Source organism: Eschrichtius robustus, chromosome 7 (genome assembly GCF_028021215.1).
Source record: "Eschrichtius robustus isolate mEscRob2 chromosome 7, mEscRob2.pri, whole genome shotgun sequence".
In the NCBI taxonomy this organism is placed as follows: Eukaryota; Metazoa; Chordata; class Mammalia; order Artiodactyla; family Eschrichtiidae; genus Eschrichtius; species Eschrichtius robustus.
In genome coordinates, this window is record NC_090830.1 from 135,239,295 (window position 1) to 135,267,150 (window position 27,856).

At 45.3% G+C, this 27,856-nt stretch overlaps 1 protein-coding gene across 2 annotated transcripts; it reads right to left on the minus strand.

Annotated features, from left to right (window-relative positions):
• Positions 1–204: 204 nt before the first annotated feature.
• On the minus strand, positions 205–27,828 carry MKI67 (marker of proliferation Ki-67). Of its 2 annotated transcripts, none has more exons than XM_068548762.1 (15): positions 27,683–27,828; positions 27,073–27,270; positions 23,873–23,951; positions 23,666–23,781; positions 20,407–20,473; positions 18,460–18,505; positions 16,943–18,016; positions 15,461–15,636; positions 12,233–12,548; positions 12,025–12,143; positions 11,746–11,917; positions 9,749–9,904; positions 3,107–8,781; positions 1,775–2,218; positions 205–510 (listed from the first exon to the last, which is right to left on the minus strand). In XM_068548762.1, exons 2-15 carry the CDS (start codon positions 27,162–27,164, stop codon positions 415–417), a joined length of 8,628 nt encoding a protein of 2,875 aa, XP_068404863.1. In that variant the 5' UTR covers positions 27,165–27,270; positions 27,683–27,828; the 3' UTR covers positions 205–414. The 2 variants fall into 2 exon arrangements, with proteins under 2 accessions (XP_068404863.1, XP_068404861.1); XM_068548760.1 differs by having other exon boundaries at positions 12,233–12,554.
• Between the last annotated feature and the right edge of the window lie 28 nt (positions 27,829–27,856).

The following is a 27,856-nucleotide window of genomic DNA, read 5'->3' on the forward strand; positions in this document are numbered from 1 at the left end:
CCCCGCCTTTCACATTCGGATGGAGGACACAGAAGGACACAGACACACACACAAGCATTTACAACACAGCGTGGCAAGTGCCTGAGCCCACGGCCAATGGGGGTTGACCGTGGAAATCACAAAGTCCAGGGCTTCATCTCGCCAAGTTGAAGCCCACACCTTGGCAAACCCTCCCCCGCCCCCGCCCCCGCCCCCGACCCACCCAAGTTTTAAATTTTTATCAGTTTAGGAGACCCAGCGGTCTCCTTCATAACCTCCATATGGGGGTTTTGAATAAACTATTCAGAGTCAGAAAATTCCAAGCTTTCTTCCCTTAAACCTGCCCCCCCCCGCCTCCAGACAGCATTATTTACAGAATTCACTTTAAAATTTACGGCAAATATTGTACTATAACTTATCGCTAAACTAAATTCATTACATGTTTTTCCCTTTTAAACTTCTTGGCTCTTTATCTTCACTGTCTCGATGACTTCTGGTTCTTATTTTCTTGACACCCACATTGTCATTTTCCTGTTTGGGAACAAAAGTATAACTCTTAAGTAATTTAAAAGAACAATTTTTGTAACCGGCTCTGCAAAAGCCCCGATCCTTTCTAGGTGTGATGCAGGCCTTTAGTCCTAGAAAATTAATCTTGAGGTTGGAAATAAACTTTAAGATAGAGCCCGTAAAAGTTGCCTTAAACTGTTTTTACTATTTAATTTTTTAAAGTTAAATATTGTGTCCTTTGATAGAAAGGTTTGTAAGCTATTTTTAAGTTAATACATCATAAAAAGAGAAAAAAAATTTCCACACAAATACGTATATTTTCACTAAGTTTCATAAATACCATTCAGGAAAAGTGAATTCAAATGTGTCATCAGGCTGAAATCTTTTTTTCTTTTATACGCAAAGACAATTATTTAAGACCTTTATTAACAGGTGCTTGCAGTTGGTTGACTGTTTTGAAAAAAATCAAGCTGTCAACTTCTATTACAAATAAAAAATGAGGTTTTTAAAAATCTCAACTTGACCAGATGTGAAACAAATGAAAAACCAGAAGACCCAAAAGATTTCGGCCTGGTTTTTTTTCTCAGGCCAAAACCTTTTGGGTCTTCTAAACAACTGATGTGTTTGAAGGGGACCGTCCCTCAATACTACACGAGTGTGAGCGGAGAGCACATTTGGGACGGGACAAAGGACACCAGACTGCCTCCCAGATGGGAACTCTTAACAGTACTACCCACCTAAACACACCTCCACTTGTTCTTCATCCCAGCTTTCCAAAGGGACGCCTTCGAAATCAGGCATTACCCCTCTGGAAGTTTCATTCAATCTCTAACCAGAGACTTAAGACAGCTGCCTGGAATCTTAATACAGGGTATGCAATGAGCAGCCAGAAAATACTAACTGGATAAATCCCTTTTTCTTCTTTAAAAATTTTTGGCCACGGCAAGCAGGATCTTAGTTCCCCAACCAGCGACTGAACCCGAGCCCCCTGCGGTGGAAGCTCGGAGTCTTAACCACTGGACCGCCAGGGAAGTCCCATCCCTTGTTTTTCCTGAATGATGACTTTATAATGTGAATTTACTATTCAAAGTGGAATTCCTAACCCAGATACACCTGAATATAGAGCCACAAAATGTGGTTTAGATTCATGCCTCTTAACATTAGTCTAACCGGGAGCTGGTGGTGTGTTATTACATATCATGTGCTGTGTCTGCTCTAGCAACATGGGGCAAAAATTATATTGAAACATTCTATGCACTTAAAAAAAGAGAAACAGGAAATTACTTGCCTTTTGAAGGCTGTTGGCACATCTCCTGGCACCCCGGGTTACTCTCTGCTCGGATTCACTCTCCGAAGGGTTTCCTCGAGGGCGGAGAGTAATCTTTCTGGATCTCAAACCCTTGAAGTCTGAATATTCCGTTGCTTCTTTCTCTTCCTGCTTCTTCACGGGGATTTCCACCCTTTCCTGCCTTGCTGTCTCCTCTGTTGCATCAGGCAAAGGCTTCTGATTCTGCTTCCCAGATCTCAAGTGCCTCCTTCTCTCTTGAACTTTGCCCCCAGAGGTAGGAGTCTCGGCTCCATCTTCTGGGCTTCGTAGCTTCATCTCTTGGGAGGTCTTCATGGACTTCTTTTCACTTCTCTTTATTTTCATCTTTCCTGCTGATATAAGAACCCCAGGTCTTTGCTCCTCTATATTGGTTTTAGTGGGGCGCCTGGTACGCAGGGACATTCCCTAAAAAAATTCAAAAGACATCCAAAAAACGGCAAGAATGAGGAACACAAATCTTAAAACTCAACATGGAGAAAATCATTCGGAAGTGAACTCAAAGGGGAATTAATTGGAAAATTTTCCATTGGTTCATTTTCTAAGATGCCAGTAATCTAATCGAGTCAAGGGAGTGCCTGTCACTTTGTTCCAATGGAGAAATCACCATTTCTACTGATAAACCATAAGTAAGGAATTCAGTATAAATTCCAATCACAATGTCTGAATGTCATATACGTCAGTCTGATTATAGCAAGCGTCAAAAGGGTATTCCAGGAGAATGCCCCATTATTCAGGTAGTAAATGAATTCCTAATCCTTTAACAATCATTGATAGAGCAGGACAGGAAAATCTCAATTTCTGGAATCGAATTTACAAGCTTCTCTATCTGACAGCCCTGACAGTTATGGTCTTCCCAAGACACACGCCCCGTGTAAATTGTTCTAATTGTTTAAATACTGACGCAGATACTACTTCTACCCAGCACTCCAGGTCTCGGTGTCTGGAACAAGGCAGGACTGAATTGCCCACTTTTTCTCGGCACAAAGTTCCACACCTCTGAAGATGAACACAACTCAGTCACTTCCTGAGAAGTTCTTGGCAAAATGTGTAATAATAATTTTGACCAGTTATTTTCCCAAATTAGCCTATTCTCTCTAGAAATCCCCAAAGGATGCTTTACGAAGGTCTGCAGTTACTCACTGTGTTGAATGCGGACCCCGCGGGGAAAGGGTACCCACATATATATTCGGGTTATGTACAGTTTATAGCAAACGTTATACCAGAATGGAGAGCATCCACCCAAGATGACATGGTATGATTACATCACACGATTACATCACACGATTGCATCACCTTATTTGGAGCGTGCGCGTCTTCTCCTTGTGGATCCGTAGCTTTAGTTTTCACGTCATTGTTGGGCAGGTTTCCCACAGGTTTAGTCCTTTGTGCCAAAATCCTCAGGCTTCTCTTCTTCACTCCCGAGGGTTTGGGGGGCTCCCGTCTCTCCCTGGGGGCTGTCCTCTGCTTCTTCTGGAGGGGCTTCTCTTCCTCAGGGTCCTGTGCAGCCATCGTGGGGCATAATCTCTTCCTGACCACAACCCTTGCATCTTCTCCCAGTTTCCTCTTGGGGGACGGGGAGATGCAGCTTTCACCTGGTGATTTTACAGGGTCTCTGCTGCCCACAGGGTCTCCCGTGAACCTAACTTTAGGGGCCCTGAGGACTCTTCGGGATATTTCTACAGGTCTTCTTCTGTCTGCTGCTTGCTTTGGGGCTCTCTTAACTCCAGAAGCATCATTTCCCAGTTCCTTGACCTGATCTGGCTTTTGGAAGAGCTCTTTGAAACTGTCCGGATCTTCCAGGGGTTGGGCCTTTTCCTTAAATGTTCTTAGCCGACTCTTGACACAAATTACATTTTCTGCTGAGTCCAGGTTCTGCCTTGAAGTTTCCTTAAACACTTTGATATTGTTCTCATCACCTACTGGTTCTCTGTGCGTGGTTTCCCCTGCTGTTTGGATGGGCTCTCTGAGTACTGAGAGCTCTTCTAGGTCCACTTTTCCCGGTGGTGACTTGAGCTGCCTCCTTCTACTTGCTGGCCTGGTGACTCGTGCGGCTGGTGGAGACTGGCAGGGCACTGCAGTGGTTATAACATCACTCACCGGTTCTTTGGCCTGATCTGGCTTTTGGAAGAGCTCTTTGAAACTGCATGAGTCTTCCACGGGTTGGGTCTTTTCCTTAAATGTTCTTAGCCGACTCCTGATGCCCGTTACATTTTCTGCAGGGTTGAGTTTCTGCCTTGAAGTTTCCTTCATCACTTTGCTGTCTTTTTCATCATCACATACAGGCTCTCTCTGCATATCCCCTGGTGCCTGTGTGGGCTTCCTGGGTGCTGAGGGCTCTTCTACATCCACTTTCTCTGGCAGTGACTTGAGTCGCCTCTTTCTACTTGCTGGCCTGGTGACTGGTCCGGCTGGTGAAGATTGGCAGGGCACTGGAGCTATATTAACATCACTCACTGGTTCCTTGGCCTGACTTGGCTTTTGGAAGAGCTCGTTGAAACTGCCCGAGTCTTCCATAGGTTGAGCCTTTTCCTTCAATGTTCTTAGCCGACTCTTGATGCCAATTACATTTTCTGCCAAGACCAATTTCTGCCTTGAATTTTCCTTAAACGCTTTGCTGTCTTTTTCATCACATACAGGCTCTCTCTGCATATCCCCTGGTGTCTGTGTGGGCTTCCTGGGCACTGAGGGCTCTTCTACATCCACTTTCCCTGGTGGTGACTTGAGCCGTCTCTTTCTACTTGTTCGACTGGGGACTGGTTTGGCTGGTGGAGATTGGCAGGACACTGGAGCGATTTTAACATCACTCATTGGTTCCTTGGCCTTATCTGGCTTTTGGAAGAGCTCCTTGAAACTGCACGAGTCTTCCAGGGGTTGAGCCTTTTCCTTAAATTTTCTTAGCCAACTCTTGATGCCAATTACATTTTCTGCTGAGACCAGTTTCTGCCTTAAAGTCTCCTTAAACACTTTGATGTCATTTTCATCACCTACAGGTTTTCTGTGTGTGTGCATGGTTTCCCCTGGTGTCTGTGTGGGCTTCCTGAGCGCTGAGGGCTCTTCTACATCCACTTTCCCTGGTGGTGACTTGAGCCGTCTCTTTCTACCTGTTCGCCTGGTGACTGGCTCTACTGCTGGAGATTTATAGGGTATTGTGGTGGTTTTCTCATCAGTCATTGGTTGCTTTGCATGATCTGGGGTTTGGAAGAGCTCTTTGAAGCCAGCCAGGTCTTCCAGCGGTGCAGCTTTTTCCTTGGGTGTCTTTAGCCACCTCCTGCTTCCAGTTACATTTTCTGCAGGGTCCAGCTTTTCTTCTGGAGTTTCCTGAGACACTGCAATGCCTCTGTCACCACCCTCTGGTTCTCTGTGTGAGTGTGTGGCCTCTCCTGGTGTTTGTGTGGGCTTCTTGAGTGCTGAGAGGTCTTCCTGCACAGCCACTTTCTGGGAAGGTGTCTTGAGATGTCTGGTCATGCTGGTTGATGTAACAGCTGGTTCTGGTGGTGGAGATCGGCAGAGCATTTGGGGGGTTCTGTCCTCAGTCATTGGTTCCTTGGCTTGATGTGGGGTTTGGAAGAGCTCTTTGAAGCCAGCCAGGTCTTCCAAGGGTGGGGCCTTTTCCTTGGGTGTCCCTAGCCACCTCTTGCTTTCAGTTACATTTTCTGCAGGGTCCAGTTTCTCTCCTGGAGTTTCCTGAGACACTGCAATGCCTCTGTCACCACCCTCTGGTTCTCTCTGTGAGTGTGTGGTTTCCCCTGGTGTTTGTTGAGGCTTCCTGAGAGCCGAGACATCTTCCTGTACATCCACTTTCTGGGAAGGTGTCTTGAGACGCCCCTTTCTACTTGGTGTGTTCACTGGTTCTGGTTGTGGAGATTGACAAGGTATGTTGGTGGGTTTGTCATCAGTCGTTGGTTCCTTGGCACAATCTGGGGTTTGGAAGAGCTCTTTGAAGCCAGCCAGGTCTTCCAGCGGTGGGGCCTTTTCCTTGGGTGTTCTTGGCCACCTCTTACTTCCATTTACATTTTCTGATGAGTCCAGTTTCTGATTTGGAGTTTCCTGAAACAATATGATGCTTTTATCATCATCTACTGGTTCTCCCTCTGAGTGTCTAGTTTCCCCTGGTGACTGTGTCGTTCTGCATGCTGAGAGCTCTTTCTCTGTATCCGCTTTCCCCAGAGGTGTCTTGAGCCATCTCGTCATGTTGGTTGGTGTGACAATTAGCTGTGGTTGGGAGGACATGCAGAGCATTTTGGGAGTTTTGACAACAGCCCTTGGTTCCTTGGCATGATCTGGGGTTTGGAAGAGCTCTTTGAAACCTGCGAGGTCTTCTAGAGATTGGACCTTTTCCTTGGGTGTTCTTGGCGGCCTCTTGCTTCTATTTACATTTTCTGCTGAGTCCAGTTTCTGCTTTGGAGTTTCCTTAGATAATTTGATGCTTTTATCACCATCCGCTGGTTCTCTGTCTGAGTGCCTGGCTCCCCCTGGTGTCTGTGTGGGCTTCCTGAGCGCTGAGGGCTCTTCTACATCCACTTTCCCTGGCAGTGATCTGAGCCGTCTCTTTCTACCTGTTTGCCTGGTGACTGGTTCTACTACTGGAGATTTATAGGGTATTGTGGTGGTTTTCTCATTAGTCATTTGTTCCTCTGCATGATCTGGGGTTTGGAAGAGCTCTTTGAAGCCAACCAGGCCTTCCAGCAGTGGGGCTTTTTCCTTGGGTATCCTTGGCCGCCTCTTGCTTCCAGTTACATATTCTGCAGGGTCCAGTTTCTCTCCTGGAGCTTCCTGAGACACTGCAATGCCTCTGTCACCACCCTCTGGTTCTCTGTGTGAGTGTGTGGGCTTCCTGAGAGCCGAGAGGTCTCGCTGCACAGCCACTTTCTGGGAAGGTGTCTTGAGACCTGTGGTCATGCTGGTTGATGTAACAACTGGTTCTGGTGGCGGAGATCGGCAGAGCACTTTGGGGGTTCCGTCCTCAGTCATTTGTTCCTCTGCATGATCTGGGGTTTCGAAGAGCTCTTTGAAGCCAACCAGGTCTTCCAGCAGTGGGGCCGTTTTCCTGGGTGTTCTTGGCCGCCTCGTGCTTCCAGTTACATTTTCTGCAGGGTCCAGTTTCTCTCCTGGAGCTTCCTGAGACACTGCAATGCCTCTGTCACCACCCTCTGGTTCTCTCTGTGAGTGTGTGGGCTTCCTGAGAGCTGAGAGGTCTTCCTGCACAGCCACTTTCTGGGAAGGTGTCTTGAGACGTCCCTTTCTACTTGGTGTGTTGACTGGTTCTAGTTGTGGAGACTGGCAGAGCATTTTGTAGATTCTGTAAGCAGTCATTGGTTCCACTGTGTGATTTGGTGTTTGGAAGAGCTCTTTGAAGCCAACCAGGTCTTCCAGGGGTGGGGCCTTTTCCTTGGGTGTTCTTGGCCGCCTCTTGCTTCCAGTTACATTTTCTGCAGGGCCCAGCTTTTCTCCTGGAGTTTCCTGAGACACTGCAATGCCTCTGTCACCACCCTCTGGTTCTTTGTCTGAGTGTCTGGTCCCCCCTGCTGTCTGGGTGGGCTTCCTGAGAGCTGAGACGTCTTCCTGCACATCCACTTTCTGGGAAGATGTCTTGAGCCATCTCTTGCTACTTGTTGGCATGTTGACTGCTTCTGCTGGTGGAGATTTATAGGGTATTGTGGTAGGTTTGTCATCAGTCATTGGTTGCTTTGCATGATCTGGGGTTCGGAAGAGCTCTTTGAAGCCAGCCAGGTCTTCCAGGGGTGGAGTCTTTTTCTTGGGTGTTCTTGGCCGTCTCTTGCTTCCAGTTACATTTTCTGCAGGGTCCAGTTTCTCTCCTGGAGCTTCCTGAGACACTGCAATGCCTCTGTCACCACCCTCTGGTTCTCTCTGTGAGTGTGTGGTTTCCCCTGGTGTTTGCTGAGGCTTCCTGAGAGCTGAGACATCTTCCTGCACATCCACTTTCTGGGAAGGTGTCTTGAGACGTCCCTTTCTATTTGGTGTGTTGACTGCTTCTAGCTGTGGAGATTGGCAGAGCATTTTGGGGGTTTTGTCATCAATCATGGGTTCCTTGGCATGATGTGGGGTTTGGAAGAGCTCTTTGAAGCCAGCCAGGTCTTCCAGAGGTGGGGCCTTTCCCTTGGGTGTCCTTGGCCGCCTCTTACTTCCAGCTACATTTTCCGCAGGGTCCAGTTTCTGCTTCGGAGTTTCCTTAAACAATTTGATGCTTTTATCATCACCTGGTTCTCTGTGCATGGGCATGGTTTTCCCTGGTGTCTGTGTGAGTTTCCTGAGGGCTGAGGCATCTTCTACATCCACTTTCCAGGAAGGTGTCTTGAGCTGTGTGTTTGTCCTGGTGCGCGTGCCGAGTGTTCCTGATCTGGGAGATTTACAGCGCATTTTTGTGGCTTTGTTCTCTGCATCCACTGCTTCCTTGGCATGAGCTGGGGTCTGCAGGAGACTTGGGATGTCCAGCTGGTCTTCCTCAGGCTCTGGCTCCTGCAAGCTCTCGAGGGCGGTCAGGCCTGCTGCTAGTTCACACTTCAGCTCTGAAGCTCTTCTTGATCTCCTCACAGCTATCATCGTTTTGGAATTTTCTTTTGATTCCATGTTTTTTGTACATGTTTCACTTTCCTTCACGTCTCCCTCCAGCTTCTGCTCTGGTTGTGGTGTTTTCCTCAGACATCTTCCCAAGACATTCTCAAGAGTGTCAGGTTTTGTGCCTTCGTATTTACACTCTACACCTGGTGTCTGTGAGCTTCTGAGCTCCATGGACCTTCTAAACTTGTTTGCACTTGATGTTGTCTTTGGTGTCGTTGCCTCAGACGCTGGAGTTTTCATCTCAGCACCTGTTGTTTTATACACGTTCCTCGGAGTTTTCATAATACTTTCATTTATTTTAATACACTGGCGTCTTAAGGCAGGGCTTGCAGAACTTTGATCAGACAGCTCTTTTGGTGCATCTTGAGTCCCGGGGAACACATTCTGTCCTATAAGAAATGAACACATACATGATGAGTATATTCTGTGCACTGTATGTGCCAATGTGGTGTTTTAGCCTCATGAGGTATTATTTAAGGACCAATAACCCAGCCTCCCATCCACCTCAGGATATGAGGCTGCTTATGTGGCCATAAATCTGTCTGACATGAACCACACACAATTAAGAACAATGTTTTTGGGTGACACAGAGTGGGGTCATGCATAGGCAGTGGTAAGGGTCTATGGGGATCGGATAAAAGAAAAACATTCCTTAAGAAGGGTCACCTGACGGCTGCCAGCCAGGTCTCAGTGAGCTGAACACACACATTTTTTTCATCAAACGTGAGAAACAGCTGCTTCATCTGCTGGACCACCAATGCAATAATACGGATTATACTTAGTACGCTAAGGGTCCACGTTACACAGGAAACATCAATTCTTTAGCGACAGGAAGCATCTTGAGTGTAGCACGCTGTCCCCTCTATGACAGAAACTCGGTGACCAGTGTAAACGAGAGAGAAACAGACTCACATCTCACTCTCATCCTGCGGCAGGTGCCCAACCAGAGATTAACAGGAGTACCTGCGCGGTGCACACCTGCTGCCTTTCTCTTTGGTAACTGACAGCACTTTCACATTTGAGTAATTTACATATAGGTATGATGAGAGATCATTACACTTTCCTGCTTGTCAGCCTCTTTACTTATGCTAAGTGAAGAAGGCCACGTGTACACACGTAGATTACGGTTAGTAAACAGGCATGCCTTTTCACGCAAGTCTCTGAAAGCCAGTGCTGGTTCAGCTGCTGACAGAAACCTCCCCTAAAAACAATGGGACAGGGAAGCTGGACATGGTACTTTATCAGGAATATCTGTCATAGAGAAATAAATAATACAGTAGCTGTTGTGAAAAAAGAAGACCATCTACAGTTTCCACTGAAAAGATCAAAGTGCCAGGGGAAAAAAAGAAAACCAACCAGAATTTTCTGAAGCGCACAGCAGAGGTTTTTCTCCTGAATGAGGTAATGGAAGCTCTTTTCCAAGCAAATCCTCTGAATTTGAAAAAGTGGAGGGACACAGGCTCACCCTTTGTGGTTTCTCTTTCACTGGAGTCTTGAACATTTCAGGCAGCCCTGTTACATGAAAATAGTGGAAAAACAGTTAACAGACAGACTGCTCACACCTGCAAACAAGCACGCCCGTCCTCACGTACAACAGAGGAAATGTCAGAAGGCAAACAACAGATCACGCCCTAGAACTTCTGGGAGACAGGGTCTCATGGGAGAGGTTGATGCATCAGCTGTGAACCCATTTTTTGAAGAGGGAAATGGGAAGTTAGACTCATATATGGCCTCTTCTCTGGCCTTCCTCTTGGAAAGAAAATGGAATGAAGGAAGTCAATGTCCACCCTCTTCTAGAGTAAACTCCAGCTGTGAGCCCTGGCCAGAGGACAGAGGCTGCCCTTCAGGGTCCCTCTCCATGCTTCCCAAAATCTAGGGCCCTCATGCTCCTTCAGTAAGTCCTAGGTTATGCAGTACTAGAGTTTATGTAGAAATAAAATGTCCAAATTTTAAAAGTGAGATAGGACTGCCCATTTTTAGTATTGTCAAGTAATAATATCACCATCTTTTCATTTTAACACCAAAAGGTAGTACTAACATAATCTCAGAAAAAAACAAGCAAAGCCATCCAGTTCTCTAAAGGGAAGATTTAAGTTTCTCAAACTCTCATTCTCCTCCTGTTCTCCTTACTTTTCTCATTCTGACATCAAGGGACCAAAACGCTCTCTCAGTCTGGCGGCCGTCTGCAAATTGTGTTTGGGAAGCCTGTTCTGAAGGCACCCAAGCCAGGCAACTCACTTAAAAAGCTCATTCCTCTGCCACCGTTCAGGCCTTACTTAAAATATCCAAGATTTACTATTTTATCACATATTAATGTTTTGTCATAAAAGTACTAACACCGAGGGGTGGCCTTTGTTGAGTGTCTAGAAAAATGTTTTGAAGGAAGGCTGAGAAAATTTACCATCCCAGGTACTATTTAAACTTCTATTTATCTTATAAATATTTTTGAGAATTTGTCTTCAATGCTTCGTAACACATATAGTAGTACAGTCACATGTGTGCATAATTTACAAGGATACACAGATACAGATATATCTGCGTATTGGGTGGTATAAGCTCAAATTGTTTTTTACTCATGGAGCATGCTATCAGAACTCTGGCTATCACTGTTCTACATTTTTATAGTTTGCTTTTAAAAAGCTAAATATGTTGATCCAAATGTGATTCTAATTGGAGGGTATCTTGCATGGGTTTTATAAGTGGTACAACAATTCTCCCATCTTAAAATCTGCCAGGAAATAAAAACAAGATTCCACCTAATGGATTCAAGTGTCACCTCCCTCCAGAAGTGCTCAGAATGGAAACTACTGGTCAAACAATGTAGCATAACATCCCAAACCCAGGGCCCTGCCGTGGTTCTAATCCGGTACAAGTATCAGCAGCTCACATCACACTTTTACTGAAAATGGCAATACTGGCTCAACTATGAATGGCTCAAAGAAGCCTTTGCTTCACGAACCAGCTAAGGTACATGGAAGGAAAGGAAATCTTGAAGAAGCAAAATATCACTCAAACCAATTGCTCCAACTCTGGCAATTATAAGAGCAAGGCTGCTTTCTTCACCATAAAGCCGCTGTCAATGTCGTATACCTGCGCTGCTCTCCCAGGTAAAGATGTGCATTTCCTGCCATACCTGCTTCCTACAGGCCATGTGACCCCAAATCCTCAGGGACCTGGCCTTGTTCTCCAATCCAGCACCCTCTTCCTTGAATATCATGACCCTCCGAGTTGACTAGATTGTTTATCCTCCTGTCCCATGCACAGCAGATAAACAAACGTGATACCCACCCAGGTGGACCCACACAGGAGGATGAAAGGGTTCTGGTTCTTAAGAGCCATGGCTATGCTTTTACCTGAAAGATCTTCACTAAAGACCATTGGTTTGTTGACCACGAAGTTGTTCAGCATCCTGTAGGGCCGAGCTGGCCCGTTCACTTTCTCGATGTGAGCTTTCCCTATTATTATGGTACAGGGAGAGTTTGCATGGCCTGTGCTAAATTGATTGTGAACGATGCCAGTCGGCTTCTGGAAAACAATCAGGAAATCAACAAAGCGTCAAAGCCTCAATCCACACTTAATGTATCCCTTAATCATATTATGTGTCAAAGAGCAATTCACATTGGAACACCTACCTTCGGAGTATTGGTTCTTCTTTGCCTTTTGCTCAGGGGTCTTGGAGGGCCACGTTTAACAGCTTTGGTCTGGGTCTGCTTGGTACCAAGTTTTACCACGTCTGCCCACGATTTTGCCACTGTCACAGGGAAAAGATGTTGAGACTTTTCAAAACCGGCAGTAACGAGAAAATCAACCTTGAAACCTATCTGCTGATACAACACTAACCAACTAAATTGGCCTCAGAAGCGCCACTCCTTCTCTTGGAATAAATCATCTGTAAGATGCCATGCTGGCTTCGATCCAGGGAAGCTCTCTTGGAGGGCAGGTTGCCACTTTTTCTCCCTCCTCTCTTGGGAATGTCTGTCTGATGTGGAGATTTGCTGTCGCTGGAGATGGAAGACGCCTTGGATAACCTACGGCCTCGGTCGGGTGCATCTGGAGAAGCGGGAGCAGCGTTAGGAGCTGGAGATCTCGTGAATGCGTTCTGTGCAGTCACTTCCAGACAGACTTCTGAAGAATCTTCTTTCCCTGATGGCTGCGGCTGCTCCTGACAAGATTTAAATGTGCATAAGAAACCTTACCACAAATATAACTTATCTGTAGGTTCACGATGGCGGAGTAGGACGTGCGCTCAATCCCTCTTGCGCGAGCACCGGAATCACAACTAACTGCTGAACACTCATCGACAGGAAGACACTGGAACTCACCAAAAAAGATACCCCACATCCAAAGACAAAGGAGAAGCCGTAATGAGACAGTAGGAGGGGCTCAATCACAATAAAATCAAATCCCATAATCGCTGGGTGGGTGACTCACAAACTGGAGAACACTTATACCACAGAAGTCCACCCACTGGAGTGAAAGTTCTGAGCCCCACGTCAAGCTTCCAAACCTGGGGGTCCGGCAATGGGAGGAGGAATTCCTAGAGAATCAGACTTTGAAGGATAGTGGGATTTGATTACAGGACTTTGACAGGACTGGGGGAAACAGAGACTCCACTCTTGGAGGGCACACACAAAGTAGTGTGCACATCGGGACCCAGGGGAAGGAGCAGTGACCCCATAGGAGACTGAACCAGACCTACCTGCTAGTGTTGGAGGGTCTCCTGCAGAGGCGGGGGGTGGCTGTGGCTCACCATGGGGACAAGGACACTGGCAGCAGAAGTTCTGGGAAGTAGTCCTTGGCGTGAGCCCTCCCAGAGTCCGCCATTAGCCGCACCAAAGAGCCCAGGTAGGCTCCAGTGCTGGGTCACCTCAGGCCAAACAACCAACAGGGAGGGAACCCAGCCCCACCCATCAGCAGACAAGCGGGTTAAAGTTTTACTGAGCTCTGCCCACCAGAGCAACAGTCAGCTCTACCCACCACCAGTCCCTCCCATCAGGAAACTTGCACAAGCCTCTTAGATAGCCTCATCCACCAGAGGGCAGACAGCAGAAGCAAGAAGAACTAAAGTCCTGCAGCCTGTGGAACAAAAACCACATTCACAGAAAGATAGACAAGATGAAAAGGCAGAGGGCTATGTACCAGATGAAGGAAAAGATAAAACCCAAGGAAAACAACTAAATGAAGTGGAGATAGGAAACCTTCCAGAAAAAGAATTCAGAATACTGATGGTGAAGATGATCCAGGACCTCGGAAAAAGAATGGAGGCAAAGATCGAGAAGGTGCAAGAAATGATTAACAAAGACCTAGAAGAATTAAAGAACAAACAAACAGAGATGACCAATACAATAACTGAAATGAAAACTACACTAGAAGGAATCAATAGCAGAATAACTGAGACAGAAGAACGGATAAGTGACCTGGAAGACAGAATGGTGGAATTCACTGCTGCGGAACAGACTAAAGAAAAAAGAATGAAAAGAAATGAAGACAGCCTAAGAGACCTCTGGGACAACATTAAACTCAACAACATTCGCACTATAGGGGTCCCAGAAGGAGAAGAGAGAGAGAAAGGACCAGAGAAAATATTTGAAGAGATTATAGTCGAAAACTTCCCTAACATGGGAAAGGAAATAGCCACCCAAGTCCAGGAAGCACAGAGAGTCCCATACAGGATAAACCCAAGGAGAAACACGCAGAGACACATAGTAATCAAATTGGCAAAAATTAAAGACAAAGAAAAATTACTGAAAGCAACAAGGGAAAAACGACAAATAACATACAAGGGAACTCCCTTAAGGTTAACAGCTGATTTCTTACCAGAAACTCTACAAGCCAGAAGGGAGTGGCATGATATATTTAAAGTGATGAAAGGGAAGAAACTACAACCAAGATTACTCTACTTGGCAAGGATCTCATCCGGATTCGACAGAGAAATCAAAAGCTTTAAAGACAAGCAAAAGCTAAGAGAATTCAGTACCACCAGGCTTTCTATTTATTTTATATTGGAGTATAGGTGATTAACAATGTTGTGTTAGTGTCAGGTGTACAGCAAAGTGATTCAGTTATACATATATCTATTCTTTTTCAAATTCCTTTCCCATTTAGGTTTACAGAATATTGAGCAGAGTTCCCCGTGCTATACAGCAGGTCCTTGTTGGTTATCTATTTTAAATATAGCCGTGTGTACCTGTCAATCCCAAACTGTTTAAATCTGGAAGCACCAAACTTTTCAACCAGTGTCTGGCAAGTATATGGTAGAGATGGGAGTCTATCTCTCTCACTTAAAAAAAAAAAAACGGGGGGGTAGGGGTGGGAAGAAAGCACCAAACAATTCTTAATTGGGGTATTTCAGGTGGAAAGATGAAAGGAACTTCCTCATGAGTGAGGCGCTTATCTAAGTCCAAGGAAACACCGTCCGTGGGAATTTAACCAACTTTGATCTGCATGGAAAGACAGCTACTCACTTCCAGGAGCCCATATAAAAGGAAAGGAAAGGAGACATACCTCACACGCCTGTTAGTGTGAAAGGAAATTAAAGACTTCCCAGGCCCTCTGATGAAGGCGAGCTGTGGGCCAACCCCTTTCTAGAGACCTAAGATCACAGCCTAGGGTAGGTGATGAAAAACTGTAAAGAGCTGATGTTGAAAATCATGGGTGTGCTGCCATCCAAGATTTTTCTTTTCACCTTGTAATTCTAAAAGGGAAAAACACCAGAACCTTATGGTTCTGTGTCATGATGCCTCCAGATTCTTTCCAAATGTATTTACTATAACCCTAGCATGACCACCTGACCCTGGAAGTCTGGTCAGCAGGAGGCCTCTGCAGAGAAGGAAAGTCCTGAGGACCCACCTGTGCTCAGTCACCCTCGGGCCGTGGTTAGGAACCCAGGTGTTCATTTCCCAACACCCGCATGAATGAGCTCTCACAGAGACTTTTATATTTTTACTTTGTTATTAGAAAGAAAAAGGTGTTCATTGTCATTCTACTAGCGTGAGGGGTTGGAAAGAATATGGACCAAGGATGTGTGCTATCATCAGACCCGAAGGGGGGACCAGTGGGTAAACTCACCTTGATGATTTTCTTCAGGACGGTTGGCGTGTGGGTGACCAGAGACCGTCTTTGCTTTGGTGTCTCTCCTCTTTTGAGAGGTGTGTTAGGAGGTAAGTTTTCATCGAATAATTCAGGTCTCAGGTGACCACCAAAGGAGACCCGCCTCCTCTTCAGGGACACCCCATCCATCTTATCTAGAGGGATGGGTACAGATGTAGAGAGGGCAAAGGAGCACCGTACCATAGGTGTGACTTGTTTCCATTTACCGTTAAAGACAAACCTACTGTAAACTCACTGAAACCTGGCACCTCACACACCTTTACTCTCCTGTGATGTTGAAGAAGGTGATGTTGCTTCAAGAGCTCAGGAAAGACCCAGGACAAACCACTAAATGCCAAGTCCCAACCTGACAGGACAAGGACTTTCTTTAAACACTGACAAGTCCTGTGCGGACAGAGCTTAATAAAGGGAGTGTCCTGGAGCAGTGGCTCCCACTTTGGAGCTGGGGGATGATGGGGATGGGGCTTCAGCAGTGGCCTGAGAAAGCTTTTCCAAGAGACTCACACTTGGGTCTCACTCAGACCTACCCAGTGAGTAGAATTCGAGCTGGAAAACTTCTCCCGGTGATATTGACAGATGGGCAATTCATGCGTCCCAAGCCCCACTATCCATCTTTGTGAACCACTTGTCAACACAAACCCTTGCCTAAGTGAGGCGCCCCGTTTGTAAGACTTGTGGTGACTCCGTGACTGATGTGCGTGGGTCTGCTTTCAGAGCCACACACCCCTGCCCTGGGGGCTCCCTGCAGAAGCAGAGCTGACAGCGGGGCACAGCATCAGAACACCTGGGGGCCCCCAAGGAGCGTGGGAGGCCCTGGAGCTACCACGCCTGCTCCATGGGTCACATCTCTGCCACCCCACGGGGTGCCATTAGGTTACTGGTTTCCCCATTTGCAAAAGGAAGATAACAAAACTCCTGTCCCGTGGGCCCTCCTGCTGCCAGAATAGAGGATGGGAAATGAGTGTCTGAAAGGCACGTAAAAGAACACCTGGCACGTAAACCCATGGGGATGGGGCGGGTGTGTTCTAAGAGCCACCCCACATGAAAAGATTTCCAAGGGATTTCCACTGACTTATTCTAGAGGATCAAACTCATAGGATAAAAGAGCTTATAGTTCAGAATTAAACTCCTGTGAAAAGCAATTATGCTTATGCTTATTCTCCTTTGTTTTGTGGTAGACAGAAGAATCAAATATGTTTTTGGACCACCTTATCTCCTTAGACCCCCTGTTAATTCTTCCCTAATAACCAGCACTTCTTCTGGTTGGTTGGTTATCTGGGTCTTCACGCAAATCTATGAGTAGATGATGAATATGTGCCCTTATGTGCCTCACAGAGCTAATCATTCGTGAATGAAGGAAGGTCCCACTAATTCATATCTAGACATAAGGTAGGCGTAAATTTGGGGGGGGGGAATAAATTTACAGTTAAATAAACTTACTCGTGGAATCGCCGAAGCTGCTGACATCAGCTGAGCTAAGACCCGGTAACCCAGGGCACACCGGATCAGCTGCCACGCCCAGCTTCTCAGGCTTGTTGAGAAAATCGCTTTGAATCTTCCTTTCAACTTCAGGGACCAATGGAGCTGAAACTGTCTGATGCAGAATCTCTGTTTCTGTTGTCAGATCGTCAACACTTGTAGGAATCCTCTTCCTCTTTTTGGGGCAAAGTTTTTCCGGTGTATTTCCAAAACTCTCAACTTTCACGGGCGTTTGAATTCTAGGTAAGAACTTCCGAGGAGGAAACGTTTTATTATCTGCCCTGGAGCCTTCACTTTGATCGAGGTTCAGGGATGCACCGCCATTGGCAACACTCAGGTCTTCACTCCGCCGGCCCCGTGAGGGACTTTGTTGTGAATATCGTACGGGGGTCGTGGATTTCAGCATCGCTATCTCTGTGCAGAGGATGCTGGGACTCCTGGTCTCCTTGGGGGTCTGAAATGGCTCCTCATCACTCCTCGTTCCCTCAGTCTGGCTACTTCCTTGTTCTCCTGAAGCAGGGTCTGCCTTAATTTGGGGGCTTTGGCCCGATTTTGGTCTGGATTTAAGTGAGACCAGAGTCTCACTCTGTAAACCACCAGCGCTTTCTTTTTCTGTTGTGCAATGACTCTGTGATCCTGATTTTCTGCGATTCTGTAGAACATTGACTTTTCCTGATTTCACATCTAACTCCACCTTCATTGACTCATAAAGCTTCCTAAAGGGAGACTCATTTTGGTCACTACCCTTAAGACACTTTATAGAGGAAAAAGCCTTCAATTCTCCATTACTGCTCCCCAATGTTACACTGGAATCTTCTTGAGAATCCCCAGCAGTGGGAGCTGTTGCATTTCTGCCGTTATCTCGGGGAAGTTCTGAGGGATGAACGCTGTTAGGTGTTTTCCCGGCAACAGGATCTCCTGAGCCACCTGAGACAGTACCAGCTCCTGTGACATTCTTCCCGTGCACCACAGGCCTTCCTGAAGCAGCTTCTTCCGTGAATTTTGAACGGGCGATGGAATCTTGAACTTTTCCATCTTGACAATGAGTTATGAAATAAGAAGCAGAATTCGAGATTTTCTCAATGATTCACATGGGCAATACTCACATTTTAAAATTATTTCAAATTGTCTTAAAAACCTAGCCTTTCACTTAGCCTACAAATTTCTTAATGTCCAAAATGTATTATAATGGCATTCTGGTACTAGTTCCATGATGAAAATAAATAAATCACTTTAGCCTCCTATACCTCCTATAACCAACAGGAGACATCCAATGCTATCAATCTGCTCAGAATTGGGGGGACAACTGAGCATGACGTTTCGTCTCTACATGGACCCTCCAACAAGCATATGGCACCCATACATCACTTGAGAAAAGTTAACTCAGGTGTCTGCCTATGTCTGTCCCTTCCTTACCACAAAGCTACATAGAGAACCAATCTTACAGGATCCCAGACAAAACCAAAAAAACTACTAACCAGGGTTGGAAGGGAAGCTAGATCTTGAGACCCGACGCGAAGGCTCCTGTGAATTGGCAGATAAGAACAGCAATTTAGATGCCTTTTCAAATACCGACAGTCATATTTACTAAAATGTTCTTCCTGTTGATGACCTTCTCTATCCAACTGTTCTTAGAGAACTTTCAGAGACTTTGAGAAACGAGCCCAAGACATTGGGCTGGTACTCATAACACAAGCATTTCTCAGTTGATTTTTTAAAAATATAGTAATAGAATAAGAAACAAACTTGAAGATTAAAACTGCTTAAATTGAACCTCAGTGACTTTTTATAACTTCCTTGAACTTCTGTGAAAGAAGAATCAAAGCTAAAAGTAAACATCATCCACACTCAGTATCTGGGAACCTACCAAGGGCACAGAACTATTGACTTTACACTGCTTTATCAAAAGTTGGCTACAGGACCTGTGGGTGAAGTGGGGCTCCACTTAGCGTGTGTGCTCATTGCTGGCAGATACTAAGTGTTTATCTCAAAGCCCAGAAGTTAAGGCAAAAGCGAAAACAATGCACCCAGAGGCCCTGTACCCTCAGAGCACGGGCTGGGATGCAGCCCTCCTGCTGGGCCGCCTTCACATTCCTTCCCAGGCAGCTTTTTAGTGGGTGAGGAACAACTACAGAATAACACAGATGTAAGATATAGAAGTCCAATATTGTTTCAAAGGAGGAAAAATAATATCCTCTGAATTATTAGGGGGGAAAATCACAAATATATCCAAAGGCAAATACTTTAACTTCTTTCTTTAATCAATTTCCGATTTCTTGGTATTGAATACGCTGCTTCTCAAACTTCCCATGTGAGGGCTCGGTTTCTAACTTCCGATCTGAAGTTGACAAAAGGAATCATATGACTGAACAATAAAAATGAATTAAAATTAAAAAATGTGTGCAAAATACAAGCCCATATTTTTTGTACTATAATATCCAATAGCCATAAAAATCACTGTCAAATAACATGTTCTAAGTATTCAACTTCAATATTTACGTGATCACAATCCAGATAACGAACAGGTCATAGACCACTGGGACCTCTTATCTAACCCATAGTCCAGCTTTTTGGTTGGTTTCCTTATACCTACTAACAAGTTAGAAGCTGGGTTGGTAGGTGGGTGGGATACCTCAAAAGCTAGCTTTCCCCCAAAGCTGATGAGCAGGGTTGACATTAAAGTTAGTCCTCTGGGGAAGCAAGGGCACACAGCAGGAGCAGGGAACTTCACATGCAGAGCCCACTGCTGATTTCAGGAGTATCTGTGCTAAGACTCTTAAGCCAGGGAATTCCAACCTGGTCAGAAGAGAATAGCTTGAGTAGCTTCATAAAAAGTAACAAGGATAGGACGTCTCAGGATTAACCCAGAACCTTCTAAGTCCTACTAAATCTCCCAGAATGGGCCCAGACTGCAATTTAATAAGGTGGGCCGTTTGGAATATGTTTTCTCCACTGATAGACACAGGGCAGTAACTCTCCTCCAGTGTCGTGGGTCATCTGTCTGTCAAAACTGGGAAGCATCATTGGTACCTACAACTCTGATGTGATTATTTTGGATGAATAAAGACCGATGAGTACAATGGGACAAAAAATGAGCCGCCAGATCATGTGGTTCTAGAATCTGAGTTCTGCGTCAGGGTTGCCCTAGCCAAAGGTTTGCGAAATCATATTGCGAGATACTTTAGGAGACTTTGGGCCCAAAGTGTTAACACCTAGTACTCTCATTTTGAATAAAAGAGGAAGGATAGTTTAAATTATCTTAATATACCTAAGTTCAACTTGTTTTACTACCTTAGTGACATTTTCCTACTATAACTGGTAAGTCATTCTCCCTTGTGAGAAATCAGTGTCAAAGTGCATATAAATGATTTCATATCATCATGCAAAAGAATCAGAGCCCAAAGTTCCATAATATCCCCCATCACCTGTTCCCATCTTTGTCCTGGAAATTCAGGTGACTTGCTTCCATTCTGATGACTTTCATTTTCATACCTGAAGTGCACAGAATGACAGGCACATATTCAGATTAAAGATTTGTAACCAATGATAAAACTTCCACATCTGACTAATGTCCAAGGAGCAAGGAACAAAGATCAGGTTTTATTCAAGATATTACCTTATTCATGGAAAGAAATTAGGAAAGTGTTTTCACGCTAAAAACTTAGGTAAATTGGTTTCTTTCGGAACACCACGGTCAGAGGTTGGGACCAGAATTTCTGAACCCTGACTGTTCTGTAAGATTCAACAACTTCCCTGAGCACCTCCTGTGTTGGAACCAACTGCGCAAGAGAGCAAAACCCGGTGTCTGCTAGTTTTTGTTCGTGGAAATCATCTGATGGCTTGGAAGGTCAACCAAGAAGCTGGGTGGCATCTGACACCTTTATCACTCTGTGTTCTCATTCACCACAGGGTAACCACAGAGCTATACTTTAAGATCACTATGATGTTTTCAGCTTCCCACTTACTCCATCTGTATCTGAACAAAGACAGGCACATTTTAGCAAGACGCAAAGATATTTAGCAAGAGACATGGTTGTTCTAACAGACCTCAGGTATCCATTCACAGAACAACCTTTTATAACACACACTGAACTCGGGTACCTCGGTGAGACAGCCTGATTCGAATTTAGATGCCACCTAAGTAAGCTCTGAAGCAACCAAGCGTCTGGAATTGTTTCTCATGGTACCAGAGTTCTGAATCAAGCCCTTCTTCCTATGACCCATGTCCTAGTCTTTGTTGGAGGTATTTTGTCATCTCAACTAATCTTAATTTGAGCAGCATCTCATTTGGGGGACATATTTCTGTTCTCCATTCCTCATCAAATATTTCCTACCTAGAAATAATGTTTATTTCTCTATCCAATAAAAAATACCCTTTAAAAATGAAGGCAAATTCACAAAAAGCACAGAAAAAGAAACAACCAGGATATTCAAATTAGAAAATATCTATTTAATACAAATGAAGGCAGAAATGAAGATGGAGTTCCTTTTGGCAGAATGGATGACAAAAATGATCCAACTATATCTGCCTACAAGAGACACAATTTAGAGTCAAAGACACAAACAAGATGAAAGGATAATGATGGGAAAAGATATACCATGCAAATAGTAACCAGAAGAGAGGTGGAGAGGCTGTACCAATACCAGACAAAATAGACTGTAAGATAAAAGTTATTCAGAGACACTGCACATTTTATAATGATAAAAGGGTCAATCCATCAAGATCAACCAGTTATAGACAAAAGTACACCTAACAGCTGGTTGCAAAAGATCGTCTAAATCTTAAGGATTATGAAAGTTGAAAGCAATGTGATTAAAAAAAAACACAAACCTATAGTATGAAATCTCTCATCAAAAGCATTACTAAAGGGGGGGCTTCCCTGGTGGCACAGTGGTTGAGAATCTGCCTGCCGATGCAGGAGACACGGGTTCAAGCCCTGGCCCGGGAAGATCCCACATGCCGCGGAGCAACTGGGCCCGTGAGCCACAACTACTGAGCCTGCGCGTCTGGAGCTCGTGCTCCGCAACAAGAGAGGCCACGACGGTGAGAGGCCCGCGCACCGCGACGAAGAGTGGCCCCCGCTCGCCGCAACTAGAGAAAGCCCTCGCACAGAAACGATGACCCAACACAGCCAAAAAATAAATTAGTTAATTAATAATAATTTTAAAAAAGCATTATTAAAGGTACAGGACATTTCAGAATGATACATGATAGGGCTTCATCCGCCAAGAGGAGATAATTCTTAATTTAAACCCATAGTATGGCCTCAAAATATCGGAAGCAAAAAACTGACAAAGTTAAAAAACAAAAAGAAAAAAAAAAATCTTCAATGCGTGATTTCAGCTCATCTGTCCAGGTAACTAAGAATCAGGGGAAAAATTTACTAGGATTCTAGAGTCAGGAATTTGAATCTGATGGACCTACACAGATAGAGCACTCCGCCCAGCAGCTGTGGAACACACATTTTTTCCAAACACCCAGGACAGATTAGTAAAAAATTAACCCTATCTTATCATAAAAAGCAAGCTCTGACTCATTTCAGAAACTGGAAATTACTCAAATGTCCATCCAGAATGAATAAATTGTGTATAATTGTGTATGTAACTGTGGATATTATTTCAGTGAAATCCTTAAGCAGTGAGAAGGAACAAACTGGGATGAATCCATCCATCCCATCCATGCTATGAATCCCACAACCGTAAGAGCAGAACTCAGTTACTAATTTATGGAGTTTAATAAAGGCAGACAAAACCATAGCAGTTAGAGGTGCATGCTTAGGTAGTAGAACTCTAAAGACTTTCATGCTATCAGAAAAGCCACATTAGTGGTTTACTTGGTGCGGGGAAGAAGTAATGATTAGAAGATGCATGAAAGAAACTTCCGGAAATGCTCTGTTTATGACTTGGGTGGTGTATTAGTTCTATAACAAAATGCCACACCCCGGGTGGCTTAAACAAGAGAAATTTATTTTCTCACAGGTCCAGAGGCTGGAAGTCCAAGATCAAGGTGTCGGCAGGGTTGGCTTCCTTGGGGCCTCTCTCCTTGGCTCCGGCCGCCCTCCGCTGCCTCTTCGCATGGTCCTCTCTCTGAACACCTGCTCCCCTGGCTTCTGTGTCCTAATCTCCTCTTCTTATAAGGACACCACTCGGATAGAATTAGGACCCAGCCTAATGGCCTCATTTTAACTTAATCATCTCTTTCAAGGTCCTATTTCCAAAGACAGCCACATTCCAGGAAGCTGGGGGTTAGGACTTCAACTTGGGAATTTAGGGAGAGCACAATTCGGTCCATGACGGGTGATGATCACAAGACTGGTCACTTCATGGTAAGTTGGGTCATACATCTCGTTTTGTAACTTTCTCTATGAGTGTATTTTACTTTAAAATAAAAAAAGTAAAATGAATGCAGTTTCACAACACTTGCAACCAAATGAAACTCCTTTAGGACCTGGCCACCTTGGCATAGTTACGTGCTCTCAAATCTTTGAGCTGGAGCACACAATAAACCTCACCTGCCATTCCTTCTAGATCCATATGAATTTAGATAAAGAGTGCGTTGGGAATGGCAACCTCAAACATGTTGACATTCACCCGCATTAGAGAAGGATCACTGATGAACTGTGAGGCTAGTTTTTGGTGAATCAGAAGGTCTATTTATTTTTAGCCCATTTAATTCTTACCTACCTGAAAGACCGATCAACAACAGTTATCACATCTCCATGTTTTAGCTGTACAGGTTTATCAAAAGTAGATCCATTTACTTGTGTTGGATTTGTGGAACTGAAATTAAACAATATTGCCTACAAGTAGAAAAGAGAGGAAAACATGTAAACTAATAAATGGATAAAAAGTGAAAAGTTTTAAAAAACAGACTTCCAAAATCCCACTCACCTCCTGCTCATTGATTTCAATTTTGCAGTGTTGTTTGGACACTACGGGAAGCTGAATACGAATGTCACACTCGATACCCCTTAATTCAAAAGAATAAAGATTTTTTAGGTTGCTGCAATTTTAAAAACTTACATCAGTGATTCAAAATAAAACAGCATCTGACTCTATGTTTGATCTGTAAATGTAATGACATAAAGGAAAGACAAACTGGGCAATGTAAATGATCTTTGCATTTTGCCCACAATTTTTATAAGTATTGTATAAGCAACTATTTTAAATCATTAAAACTTAGAGTACTTAAAAATAATTATAATGGAAAATATTAGAATACAAAATTGAATTGCCTTTCACTAAAATATCTATGCTTATAAGATCCAACTAAAGGAGTACTTTACATCAGTTTGGAGAATACTTACTGTTTGTACTCTGTGCTTTTTTTTTTTTTTCCTATAAAAAAGGTTTATGTATGTTTATTGGTAACGCTATGTATGTTTAAAGGTTTAATCATCACCAAAAGTGCTGTTATTTCATGCTAGGACCTCTCCGTGTCTCAGTTTCTTCATATACAAAGAGGACTCCATTGGCAAACATATCATGGTGTTCTTCAGAAAATTAAATGAGTTGCTCATGTCTGTCATTTGCTTGGCACACAGTAAATGCTCATAACTTGTGAGCTTTTTATCGTTTTAAAACTATATGATTGGGACTTCCCTGGTGGTGCAGTGGTTAAGAATCCGCCTGCCAATGCAGGGGACATGGGTTTGAGCCCTGGTCTGGGAAGATCCCACATGCCGCAGAGCAACTAAGCCTGTGTGCCACAACTACTGAGCCTGTGCTCTAGAGCCCGCGAGCCACAACTACTGAAGCCTGTGTGCCTAGAGCCCATGTTGCGCAACAAGAGAAGCTACTGCAAAGAGAAACCCGTGCACGGCAACGAAGAGTAGCCCCCGCTCGCCACAACTAGAGGAAACCCGCGTGCAGCAACGAAGACCCAACGCAGCCAAAAATAAATAAATAAATAAATAAATAAACCACATTATTAACTGACAGAGTCACAAGCCTCCTATCATTACAGACACTAATCTACAAGCAACAACAAATTATCTAGATGCAACCTGTCTTTTTACAGAAAACTAACATCAGCAGGAAACAGCTGAAGGGAGAATTCCCAAACCCACACAGAAACTAATCAAAGATGCCCTTAGCAAGGTTCTTTGGGTCTCTGGTGTCCCTGTTACCATCCTGTGGTTTTACATGTTTGAACAGACCGTATGCCTCCTCTCTGTACTCAATACGAACCTCTGGAGTCTAAGAATATCCCTTCCTACCTGTATCATGACCAAACACTTACGAGTGGGTTTCTGGATTATAAAATCTCGCATAAAAATACACTTAATCACTACAGTATAATAACAGAATTACTGCTATTTGGTACCAAAATGTTTTGTTTCTTTTTTTAAAAAATTAATTTTATTTATTTATTTATTTATTTTTGGCTGTGTTGGGTCTTCGTTTCTGTGCGAGGGCTTTCTCTAGTTGCGGCGAGTGGGGGCCACTCTTCATCGCGGTGCGCGGGCCTCTCACTGTCGCGGCCTCTCTTGTTGCGGAGCACAGGCTCCGGACGCGCAGGCTCGGTAGTTGTGGCTCACGGGCCCAGTTGCTCCGCGGCGTGTGGGCTCTTCCCAGACCAGGGCTCGAACCCGTGTCCCCTGCATTGGCAGGCAGACTCTCAACCACTGCACCACCAGGGAAGCCTCAAAATGTTTTTTGTTTTTCCCTTTTGAAGAGAGTGGAAGCTATGGAAAGTGAACAGCTACTTCAAGCCAAAGAAGAGAATTTGATTTTTAGGTATCAGAGCATCCCAGCAAGAGAGAGAAAAAGACTATCTCATTAGAACTGAGAATCTGTTTGGCAGGAGACTGCCATCAGCAATCACTATAGATCAATGGTTCTTAACCTTGGTGCTGTTGACATCTGGGGCCAGCTAGTTCTCTGTAGTGGGAGCTGTCCTGTGCATTGTAGGGTGTTTGGCAGCAACCCTGACCTCTGCTCCCTGACGCCAGTGGTGTGTGCCTCCCACATTGTGACATGAAAAAACTGTCTCCAGGCTTTGCCAAATAGCTCCTGGGGGGGCAATACGGCTCTCAGTTGATAACCACTGCTGCATACTGATTCCAAACTCAATTTTCCAGCTGATGTTATGACTGGACAACTGCCAGAGTGCTAAATAAATAGTGATCACCTCTCATACGCCAGGCCCCATACCAGACACCGAGCACATAATTATTAACTAGACAGTCCCTGTCCTTGGGGAGCTTAGTAGTGAGGCAGACAAAGCACAGTCTCATCGCCGTGTGTGGGGTTAGGAAAGACAAGAGCAGGGCTCAGTAAAGGCTTCTTCTCAGGTAACATGGATCCTGTCTCTGAAAGTTGGAAAGCAGTCAGTCACGTAGGAGGGTAGAGAAATTCCAGAGATGAAAGTTCGAACTGGCTGAAAGCACCAAGGTGAGAAAGAGCTTGAAGTGTGGTGGAACATGGCAGGAGTGGGGCTGGTAGGAGGACGGGGTGTGGGTAGAAGGGGGTCAGGGTTCCACCACACAGGGTTCCACAGGGAGGGTAACTTATCCATCACATGTTAGAAAAGGAGAGGGGGTGTGATTAATGGTGCCTGTTACACTGGGACCAGATGTTACTGCCGCCGCCACCACCACCACCAAGGCAACAGAAGAGAAGTTCTCAAAACACAACCAGAAGGACTTTCCTTCCCACTTCCATTTTTCCAAAAAGACCAACAAGCCATACACAGATTCCTTCCTTCACTTGTTCAATAATATCCCCCAGCAGCCAAGGAATGCCCAGTTTGGAGAGATTTCAGATGAACACAGTGGCTTGCTAAAGACAGTCTGAAGTGAAGCAGGATTTGAGAATCCTTTACATTTTTCTCCAGTTATATTTTTATCAAATCAATTTAAAAATTTTTGTTTGACTGAAAAAGCACAACTATGTAAACATTGTCTTCGAATTCTATTTCATAATAAACAACCAGTAGCATTGACAATACACAGGAAGTCCTGGGCAAACTCGAGGGCTGACTACTCCTAGAGCTGGGTATCTCGTCTGTTAATCTCTGATTAGTAATACCGAGGGTTTTTTTTTTTAAGCTAAATTGTCTAAATTGTCCGCGGGTGGGCAGGGCTCACCTTCCAAACAAGCAGGTATGAAGGCTCAGTGGAAAGTGGGGGCCGTCGACCCCGCTCCTTTTGATGGTAACAAGGCGTCTTGTAGGACCCATTTTCTAAACAGGAATTTTGACTATAATCCGTACCGGAAGGTCAGGCATCAAAAGGTTTGCTGAAGCAGACTTACAAGCAATCCTTTGACTGCACTTTTACACGCCACTGAACAAAATAACAAAAATAAAACACACGGGGTGGGGGCGGGGGTGAGGGTTATTCTAAAGGCAAAGAGCTAAGAAGTCACTTGCAAGTGACCACCTGGGGTCGCGTGTACTATTCACCGCTGCCCCTGCCGCCCCGACCCACGCCTTACCTGACCCCGGTGGAAGCCCCAGCCAGGCCCGGGGCTGCGCCCACCACCCAGCGCCCCCCAGAGACCTGCGTCCAGGACGCCGCCCGCCAGGCTCTTGTCTCCCGGGAGTTCCCACCGAGACCCCACGCCAGAGCCCAGGACGAGCCGGGCCAAGGCCGCGCTCCGCCGCCGGTCCCCGCAGAGCCCCGAGTGGTCCACGCGGCCCCCGGCCCGGCCGGCTGCCCCCGCCCCCGCCCCCGAAGCTCCCCGGCCGCGGCTCACCCAAGACGAGTCTCCCGGGGCGACACCAGTGGTTCCGCCGCTCGTCGGCGAGCAACCCGAGTCCGCACCGGGAGGGGCCGGCGACGCGTCCACCTCCGCTGCAGGGACCGGGCCTCAGTCCTCCGGCCCGCCCCCACCTTCGCCGAGCCCCCAGTCCCCGCTCCCCCCGCCCTC